This window comes from Babylonia areolata, chromosome 3 (genome assembly GCF_041734735.1).
Source record: "Babylonia areolata isolate BAREFJ2019XMU chromosome 3, ASM4173473v1, whole genome shotgun sequence".
Taxonomy (NCBI): Eukaryota; Metazoa; Mollusca; class Gastropoda; order Neogastropoda; family Buccinidae; genus Babylonia; species Babylonia areolata.
Genome location: NC_134878.1, coordinates 10554780 through 10565189, shown reverse-complemented (window position 1 = coordinate 10565189; position 10410 = coordinate 10554780). Strand labels below are relative to the sequence as shown.

Genomic DNA, 10410 nt, shown 5'->3' with positions numbered 1-10410 from the left:
TTACAAAGGGCATTTCTTTAATGTGTTTTAAATTCTTTAATAAACTACATAATAAATTCCCCTAAAGTATCGACAATTCTCGTTTCTCAACGCGCAACTACGTCCCACAATCCACAGATTAATCATTTCCGGTTGAAAGAAGGTAAACACAAGACAAAATGGCAGAATACGAAGCTGTTCAGAAAGGTGGACTTAAATTGAAAGGAGTTTCTGATCATGGCTCGAAAAAGTATGTATGGAAATTACGTAATTAATTCACTTCAAATAGATACAAGAATTCTTACGGAGGTCTGTTGTGTTTAAATTTTAAGACAAATAAAGGGCACAAAAAAGATAACACAGAAAATGAGTCCATGAAACAGTTACAAAAGTGAGTGTGCAGTGCTTTAAATTAATAAGTCCAAATTGTACATATACCTGAGTACAAGTATGTTTGATGTATATGTGAAAATGGTTAGATATGCCTTGTGACCACTACTCATTCCGTCTTGAGCAACAACAAAAATGTGGATATTGCCCTTTTGCCGCCTTCTTCTTCTGCTTCTTTCTTTCTCTCTATGAACATCCACCATCATCATTTTGATGATACTCGTACTGTCGTAGTCCAGATCATAAGTTATAACTGTAAAAGTTACTTTGCTGTCCCAAGTTCTTTGCTTTGTAAACTGTGAGTGTGACAGAACATGTCATCTCATTTGTTCTGACCCCTTTTGCTATCAGAAATTTATGCAAAATCTTCTCACTGACAATATCAGTGTACCAAGGACTGTGCTCCAAGGGATTTTAATTGAAAATAAATATCTACAATTTGTCCTAAATCAGCTGACTCTATACAAATCTATAGTAATAATGATGGGTGCAGTATGTTTTGTGTGTGTTTATGTGTGTTTTCTTCAGTTTGAGGATCTTCTTTTTCTTTTTCTATTCACAAGATCAGATAATGAAGTATAATGTTTTACTTTTTTCAGAAAGAAGAAGAAGAATAAAGAAAAGGAAAAGTTGAAGGAGGCGCTGGAACAGGACACACAGTTGGTGGCAACAACAGAGAGCCCAGTCTCCAGAAAAACAAAGGCAGAAATAGCTTTTGAAAAGAGGAAATGGAAAAAGGTAACATTTATTGATTACTTTTAACTGTAAACAGTTGAGTGCCTATAAGACGTCAGCTGGCGTCCTGCAAAAAGTGTTGCCATAATTAATACCTGTAAGACGCCCACAGACGTCCTGCATGTATTTCCTAATTTCTGTTTTTCTTTCATCAGAGTTCTGTACTGCAACAGTGCTAACATAAACAGACCTGAATGGTTAGTGTAATGAGTCTAGCTTTAAACATGCTATATAAGTGAGCATTCATAACTTGGTGGACGACCATTTCTTCTCAATAATGATTTGTTGACTGGACCACTTAGAGCGCGCGTGTAAAGAGGTTTGCCTCACATGCCAAAAATGTGTCAGACACTTCATCAAGTGAAGACAATGGTCTCTCAGTCTCAGTGGATTTACACAACTTTGCAAGCAGTGCTGAAGATGGGGTATAACAATGATAGATAGATCTATCACAGTGATAGATAGATCTGTCTTCCCTTATGATTGGTTCAAACTCGAAGGTAATGACATCAACAAAAGTGACAATAACATCCGACTTCTTCTTCAGTCCATCTATCAAATCAGATGTCCATTTCTGAGCAAGTGACCATGATTGACAGTGAAGGCACAGTACTTTTATATAATCTGAAAAGAGTGGGAGGAAAGATAGAGGAGTGGCGTAAAACGACAGGTCAAAGGCCAGACAGAGGGCGTGATAGAGTACGCATCGTCCAAATGTCAATGAATTGTCTGTTCACAGTGATCAACTGCCATGAATGGCAGCAGCCAGTCATCCATGATTTTCTTGAAACCTGGTTGACAGACAAGAAATGGGAATCATATGGGTTTTTTTTTTGGGGGGGGGGGGTTCAAGCCTTTTTGTCACTGATCAGTTGACTGATATATTTATAAATATAAGCAGCCAAACCGGATAAACAGCAGACATTTTGTCAGACCAGTTAGAACCTGGAGGAAGAGAATATCATCAAAGCACTCTCACCTGTAAAGGGGAGTGCTCTTTTGTGTAAAAGAAGCTTGATGGCTCACTATTTGAGAATGTGATTGACTTTTTATGTTGACGGAACCCACATGTCATTGCTGGGACAGTTATTCACTTACATGACTATAAACTTGTATAAGTGTTGTGATGCATGACAATAACTGAATATGTTTTGTGATTATTATCATAAACTTATAACCCATCAAATTTTGTTTTAAACTTATCAGACAGGAAGCATGCTATTTCTAGCTGTATTTCATTTGTTTTCTTTCTGGGCGTGATTCTGTGATGGTTGAAATAGATTTTTTATGCATAAGAATTATTATCTTCACCTTGGTTTGAAATGCATGAAGTTATCTTGATTTAAAATGATTATGAAAAAGCCCGGATTTAGAATCCACATTCATTTTCCGTCATAAAAATGTTTACTTTCAATGTTTCATTCTGTATCTTCTATATGGCTATAGCTTTTGTGCTTTTTTTGGGGGAAAACACTTTAAAAAAAAATTGGGGGGGCACTGAACTGGTAAGGCGTGTGCATATTTTTGGTGATTTGGAAGATGTTTACAGAAGTTGGGTTTTTTTGGAAATTGTATGTGTATGTGTGTGTGTGTGTGTGTGTGTGTATATATATATATATATATATATATATATATATATATATATTATATATATATATATATATATTATACGAAAAAAAAACGACAAGAGGACTTGAATTCAAAGATGAAATGAATCAACTTACAAAGTTATTGTTTTGTGTTTATCTCCCTAAGTTCTTTTTTTTTTACACAAGTGTGCACACACACTTCTTTTACATCACACTTAAGTTTTTGAAAAATACACACTGTTATTAATGTTGCTTTTTTTCCTTTCTTTTTTTTTTTTTTTTTTTTTTCCATCTTTCTGTCCCTCACATACTTTCTCTCACTTCATCAGCAGTAATGTAATGGTTTTCTTTTGTTTGGGTTTTTTTCAGCTGGAAGAGCAACTTGTAGACAAAGCAGGAAAATCACACAAAGACAGAATCATGGTAAGTTTGAAATTTAATAGATGATATAATAAACTGTTGTTCATGACATGGTCCGTTTTTGTGATGCAGTTGCTTCTGTTGCTGCAATATTATATCTGATGCTGTTAATATGTTTGTGTTAGAAATAAATTCTTTGCAGTGTTGGTCTGACATTGATGCTGCACATTCATCAGTCAAGTTTCTAAACTAAACAGTATTTCACTGTTTGTAGTTGTTTGTTTGAGGAAGCTGTTTTATTTAGCAGACTACTTTAGTATTTACACTGATGCAGTTCATACTGTTTTCTTACCACTAATAATAATGATGATAATGGATACTTATATAGCACACTATCCAGAGATCTGCTGTAGGTGCTTTACAAAAACACTTACGTTTACATAACGCTTACCACTCACACTTACTGAAGGGTGAAGAAGCACCTGTGTGTTTTCTATGTCATGAGCACCACACTGTTTACCATTTTATTGATAGCAGGCACTGAAAAAGAACCTACAGCAACATCAGTGTTGTCCTCTGGCAAATTTCTGTGGAAGAAATCCACTCTCATTTAGTAAACCATCACACATTTCTGTTTGAATTACCTACTTTCTGTCTATTTCACACAGTCTTTTATAAACTAGCACCACATGTCAATATTTCTGCGGAACTTTTGACACAACTCCTGTCCTAGAAGTGGATTATGGTTTTACGAATGTAGTTTTTAGGAGTCACAAGATGATGAACTGACAGTAAGGATGAGAGTGCCTTTAACGATAAGCAGATGGGAAGATTTTTTTTTTTTTCTGGGGGAGGTGTGTTTCATAGGTGCTGAAAAGAAGAAAATCATCATACATCTGTTGAAGCAAGATTTGTGTGTATGTGTGTGTGTGTGCAGGATTTCAACAGTTATCTAGATTCATTGACAGAACATTTTGACATCCCTAAAGTGAGCTGGACCAAGTGAAGACATTCAGAGTACCCAGTCAGGACATTTGCTGGGCAGTTCTCAAGGACATCTATCCTGTTGCCTGATGATTTTATCATCGAGAAGGCCCGACAGATGGCTAAGACTTGTGGAAACAAACTGGATATCCAGGGCTCACTGGCCATAGGTTTTCCTTTTCCTCTTTAATTTGTGTGTGTGTGTGTGTGTGTGTCCAAAGTGTGTCTGCTTCCTGAATATTAATTGTGGGGAGGGGGGTTTGGGAGGGGGGGGGGGTATAGAGACCAGCAGATATTTACATGTTGTATAAGATCTTATCACCACTGAAATGGATTCTCAGATGAAACATTTTCAACTCCCTGAAGTGGAACAAGAAGTGGGCATCTCTTGGTGCAAGAAGGCTGTCTGATGGCCTGGAAATGTATGTAACTGAAAAAACAAAGGTATCATGGATGGAAGCAGTCAGGTTGTTCAGAACCCCCTGCCTGCAGGTGTGGTTGTTTTTGTGGGTTTTTTTCTTTGGAGGATTGTGGGTGGTTTGAAAAGAATTATTTCATTCAGTTTCATGTAGGTATATTATTAGCATGTAATTTATGTTGCTCGAGAAAGTTTGTTAGGTGCTGGTGTGAGTTTTTTGGTGGTTTTGTTTGTTTATTTGGTTTTGTTGTTTGTTTGTTTTTTTGTTGGTTGCTTTTTTCTTTAATGGAAAGCTTGACATCTGATCCAGTCTCTTATGAAAGAGGGGTATGATTTCATTATCAAAATACTGGCATTGAGACCTTGGAAACAATTTCTTGTCTTTGAAAAAAAGTTTTATTTGGCATCAATTTCTTTTGTAAATTGTATGGGAACAATGTAATGAAACTTGATTTTTAGTCAGCAATGGAAGAAAAAAAACATTCTCATTGCCGTGCACTGTTTGTTTGAAGCAACAGGAATTGTCAAGCTTATGTACAATGAGTGAAACTGAGAGGGAAAAGACTTTTGATGCCTGAATAAAAATTGATGTGTTTTTTATGTATGTGTGTATAAGTGTTTTACAAGGTTTTGGTGGAGTTTAGTTACAAATCCATCTCAGAACATTCAATATTTGGGGTAATAGAAGTTGAAAAAGACAACAAAAATTTATTTGTATAATCTGAAATTGAAAATCATACAAACATAAATACAGCAGGAAAGAAAAAACAACAACTCTAAATTCTTTCTCTCTCTCTCACAGAGGTGTGCTACCAGGAAAGTACAAATCAGTTGGGTTTTTTGTGATTTCCCTTGCAGCTGTGCAACATGGCAACCTTTTCTTGCTTCATGACATAAAAAAAATGAGAGGTGTTCTTTGTAAAAAAAAGAAAAAAAAAGAGGTATTATTTTATGTGTGTGATGTATAATTTAAGAAGTAGACAGACATAGTGTTTTTATCTATAAGAGATACTTTTTTCAGATGTTCTGCCCTCGAAGTAGATAATGTGTGTATGGAAAGGAAGACAACAAAACTGAGAATTTAACAGAGAGGGTATTATGTATGTGTGCTTTAAGTGGGTGCATGTGCATTTGTCACTGTATCAGTAGTATTTGCTAATGTATCCTCAGCATCAGTGTGTGTGTGTTGCACAAAGACTAAGTGTGACATACTTAGTAAATGCACAGGCAGCAAAAGACAAACATGGAACTAGGAAGACTTATGTGAAGTATGTTTGTGTGCACACACATGATCACAACATCCTTGTTTGAGACAACGGAGTGTAAGACTGTTGTTGCTTCTTTTTGATTAACACTTGCATCCAAGTATGCGTGCTTGTTTGTGTATCCACAAGCAAATGTCCTTGAATGTTAATAAAATGTGAATACTTCTATACTTGTGGACTGCAACTCCCATGTTCACACACATGTACACATGGGCTTTAACGTGCATGAAGTTTTTTTTTTACCATCATTTATTTAGGCAGCCATACTGTTTTCAGGGGTGTGCATGCTGTGTATAATTCATTTCCATAACCAACCACTGACCTTGATTACAGGATGTTTAACATGCATTTGGTTTGCATGCATATTCACGTGAAGGGAGGTTCAGGCACTAGCAGGTCTGCAGATGTTGGCCTGGGAGATCGGAAAAATGTCCTCCCTTTCCCCATCAGGTGTGCAGAATTGAACTCCAGAAACGTGGGCAAGAATTTAGCTCTCAACTGTTTCTCCACCACACCCATCATGTATTCTGATTACTATGCATCTTACATAAACTTTCGCACATTTTGTGCGCATATCTGCGTAAGAAGGACGGATAGAAGGGACATTGGGAGAGAAAACAAGTCACCTCTAAGTGATTTAACTGTACAGGTGTGGAGGGAGTCTGGAAAGGGTTGGTGTAAGGGGAGCGAAGAAATAAGTGGATTTTAACTGCCCACAACAGTATTCTGAACACAGAAAGCACAGTTAGTTGAAAATCAATTTATTCACTTTTCAGCAAGAATTCCACGTACCACTCAGACAGACAAGTTTCAAAAACTGCACCTTAGAAAGATTATTACAAAACTGAGAATGTAACACACTCTGGCATGTTATATATATATATATATATTGATCATATAAGTAGGCACTTCATATATTTCTTACCCTAACTGAACACCTCACTATTGCGTGTGCCTCAGCATGTTTGATCCATGTGTGGGGAAAAAACAAAGCCTGTCGCAAAGCGGCAATAAAGTTGGTATCCGTTACTGTTCTTAACCCCTTGACTGCTGCTAATGAGTTCATTCGTCAGTGAAGACCTGTCACCTCACTGATTATATAAAACTGAACTTAAAGCCTACAGACCAGGGTGTCAGTCACCATTCTGTATTTGGATCATTACCTCTTGGATTACATTACTATTGCTCAGTAAAATCAGTTACACCACTGATTCTACACAAAACATTAAACTACCTTGTAAATGCCCAGTATGTAGTAAATGCCTGCTTACAATTTTGGTTAAAAACTGTCTAAAGGTAAAATTAATGCCCACCCCCACTTTGAAAAAAAAACAAAAAAACAACCCTAAAGAAAGAAAATTCAATTTGCTGTTTGTATCGTGGTCATGTTGCTTTTTCAAAACAGTGGAGGTAAAGATCTATGGATAAAGAATAGAACTCTTGCATGTGACATCGATTCTGAAATCATTCCATTCACTTCCCGCAAATAACAGGCACTGGAATTTCGAGCAAATGAGGAGTATAACAAAGGAGTCCTTGAAGATCTCTCCACGTCTTTATTAATCCATGAGTCAAGGCTAGGATTGTTTTATACTACATGATTGTCAGCACAACTAACATCTCTAGTCGTACAAATCTCATGAAGGCAGCAAATCAGTTATGGCACAAAAACAGGTTTCTAAACAGTATATGTACATCAGAAAACTAGTATTCACTGCATCACAAAACATGGCACACAAATGTCAAAAGAACATAAGAATCAAAGTAATGCCATTTCAAAAATGAAAAATGCAATATGGCACATCATGATAAACAACTCAAATGATAATGTATATTTTTTTTCTTCCAGCAATGTACATGACCAAATTAGAAACCTGCCAGACAGATCAAAACAGACTGAGAAAACCTGAGATTTGGTAGTGAATGTTCAATGCTTGGAAAACGTGGGGCTAACTATATCAGATACAATGCTGACTTGCATTTTTGAAAATGAGTTACAGCTTCTGAGAATTAATTTTGCATCCTTAGTCTGTTTGCATAATTTGTCACAAAATATGATTTGTATAAGACTGTTCTAAGAAGGGAATCATGCCACCAGAAAAATTAAATAATATTAAACAAATTTTATATGGTCATATTTTGCAGTTATCTTACCTTTCAAGTTTTCATAACACTACACAAAAAAAGAGCCTCTGCTTCAGAAACAGAGAATACAAACATCTCAATGATTAAGTATCTGTATGGGTGACGGTGTGTGCATGTGCGTTTGATTATGTATGCGTGCACATGTGTGTAAAATTTACTGAGAAGAGGAATATCTGATGGGAATACAATGTAGCCCAGAGAGATGAACACCATGGCCCCCTCTCATAACATACGGGTGAATGCGCACAATGATATTTATCACTGTAAACATAGCTGTCAGCATATCTCTGTGGGTGAGAACAACTAAGTGTGACACAGGTTTAGGCAATATTAAGGCACCATCTGGATTCATGCAATCTCACATGAACATTTCTTTTTTCTTTTCTTTATTAATTTTTTTTTAAATATAATTCCAAATATAATACAAGTTAAACCAGTTATTCACAAGAAAACATAAATATTCTACTAATAAGAAAACACAAGAGTTGTGGAAGAAAACAAGTGTCCGAAACAAAGCCATTCAGAAAATGAAATATTTAGGTGAAAAATAGCCTTGCAAAGATGCTCAAAGTGATGGGGGAAAAGGCAGAGCAGGACAGAGTAACTTTAATCCTCATCAGTGACAGCTTGAGGTCCACCGACTCTTTGACAGACATTTGTCGGACCTGTCACGCTTTGCTATTTACCTCACAAAAATATGATTTTCCCTCTCCCATTGCGATATAGCTTTCTATTCCATGTACATGCATATTCACAGTTTATCAGTCAAGAAATTGTCTAGTCAGAGTATATAAATGGTCAGACTGCAGCACAACAACAAAACTGTAGATCAAGATTCTGCCACCATTTGGAAAGTGAAAACATGATGAGTACACATAAATAGGATTTTAACACTTAAAAAAAAAAAAAAAAAAAAAAAAATGCTGCATGTAACCTTAGTTTATGTTGATTCAAACTGACAGCAAGATATTACCAAAGCTTGGCAGGCCTCTTTCCAGTGAATTTGCAGCACACACACACACGCCCACATGTTCACTCACATGTACACACGCATACATTCATGTGTACACACATACAGACATTCACACAAATGGAGCAACTTCTCTGAAATACATACATACATATATATATATATATATGTAAAAATAATAATAATTCTCATAATAATAATTTATGTGATTTCAGATTTTAACCCTGGATATTTTTTATTTTAAAAAAAGAGTTAAATCCAGTCTGCACAGCAAGAGTTCATCACTACTCTTTTCTTATCATCTCCTGCATCCAGAACTTCAGCATGCGAACGATGAAGCTTCTCACATCTGAAACAGATCAACATTTCTTAAAACTATGTAAGAAATGATTGGAATGCTCATGTACCATAAATATAGATGGTACTTGTCATCTTGCAAAGATCATAACTAATGAATGACAACATGATAAAATATCCAAGTTCAGTCTGTCAACCTGTCTGTTTACCTGAATTCTTAATGGTGTGTGGGTTTTTCCCTGTTTTTCTTTTTTTCTTCTCTTTTCTTTTAAATATTGCATTTGCTTCTCATCTGAACTTAGATGTACAAGAATGAAACTCAATCCTAGTAAGGATTTACTGCTTTCTTAGTTTATTGCTTTGTAAAAAAAAAAAAAAATGATATATAGAATTAAAAACACATACAACTTTTTTTACATACATTACAAGCAAAGAACACTCTCCACATATAATGCTACAACACACAAAATATCGTCCACATATAATACAACAAACACAAAAGACATCCTCCATACATATTACTTGTACACAAAACATCCTCCAAACATATATTACAAACTAACAAAACATATTTTACATTTAATATTACAAACATAAAACATCTTCCACATACAATATTACGAACACAAAACAACTTCCACATACAATATTAGATTTACTTAAAACATCCTCCATGTAAAACATAACACAGAGACACCACAGCAAAAAATTGGTTAAACTTTTGACTTTTCAGCCAGTGACCATGGTTCAAGGCCCTGTTTTAGCCTGTTGGTGTGTCCTTGGGAAAGACACTTTTTTTCCAATTTCCCTCGCTCCATCCAGGTGTGATTAGGTACCTGACTTTGATCAGGTTAAAACTGCGGAAGGAGACCACTGGCATCACCTTCCTTTGCCAAGCCCTAGACACAATGGATATGAATTCAGTACCCCTGATGGCTGCAAAAAGCAATGGGATCTTGAACCTTCACCTTTTTTTATACAGAAAACATGATGGGCACAACAGCCGAGTGGTCAAAGCTTTGGACTTTCAATCTGAGGGTCCTAGGTTCTTGGTAACACAGCCTGGTGGGTAAAGGGTGGAGATTTTTCCATTCTCCCAGGTCAACATATGTGCAGACCTGCTAGTGCCTGAACCCCCTCAGCATGTATACGCATGCAGAAGATCAAATACACACATTAACGATTCTGTAACCCATGTTAGCGTTCGGTGGGTAATGGAAACAAGAACATACCCAGCATGCACACCCCTGAAATCAGAGCAAGGCTGCCTTCATGGGT

General features: G+C 36.2%; 2 protein-coding genes across 4 annotated transcripts in view; one reads left to right on the top strand and one right to left on the bottom strand.

Moving 5' to 3' along the window:
* Positions 1-100: 100 nt before the first annotated feature.
* On the top strand, positions 101-5055 carry LOC143279717 (protein FAM32A-like). Its single transcript, XM_076583832.1, has 4 exons — positions 101-229; positions 969-1107; positions 3063-3116; positions 3991-5055. The coding sequence occupies exons 1-4, from the start codon at positions 159-161 to the stop codon at positions 4057-4059; spliced, it is 333 nt and encodes a 110-aa protein (XP_076439947.1). The 5' UTR covers positions 101-158; the 3' UTR covers positions 4060-5055.
* Positions 4714-10410, bottom strand: part of LOC143279716 (uncharacterized) — a 28607-nt gene continuing 22910 nt past the window's right edge. For all 3 annotated transcript variants that reach the window (XM_076583829.1, XM_076583830.1, XM_076583831.1), the window contains one exon: positions 4714-9184. In XM_076583829.1, coding sequence (XP_076439944.1) covers positions 9120-9184 — 65 coding nt within the window. In that variant the 3' untranslated portion in view covers positions 4714-9119. The remainder of the gene's footprint in view (positions 9185-10410) is intronic.

Bases quoted from the DNA above. Each gene is read 5' to 3' on its own strand.
- LOC143279717 (XM_076583832.1), top strand. From the start codon at position 159: ATGGCAGAATACGAAGCTGTTCAGAAAGGTGGACTTAAATTGAAAGGA. The intron at 230-968 runs GTATGTATGGAA...TACTTTTTTCAG, and splicing joins TCTGATCATGGCTCGAAAAA to AAAGAAGAAGAAGAATAAAG. The intron at 1,108-3,062 runs GTAACATTTATT...GGTTTTTTTCAG, and splicing joins AAAAGAGGAAATGGAAAAAG to CTGGAAGAGCAACTTGTAGA.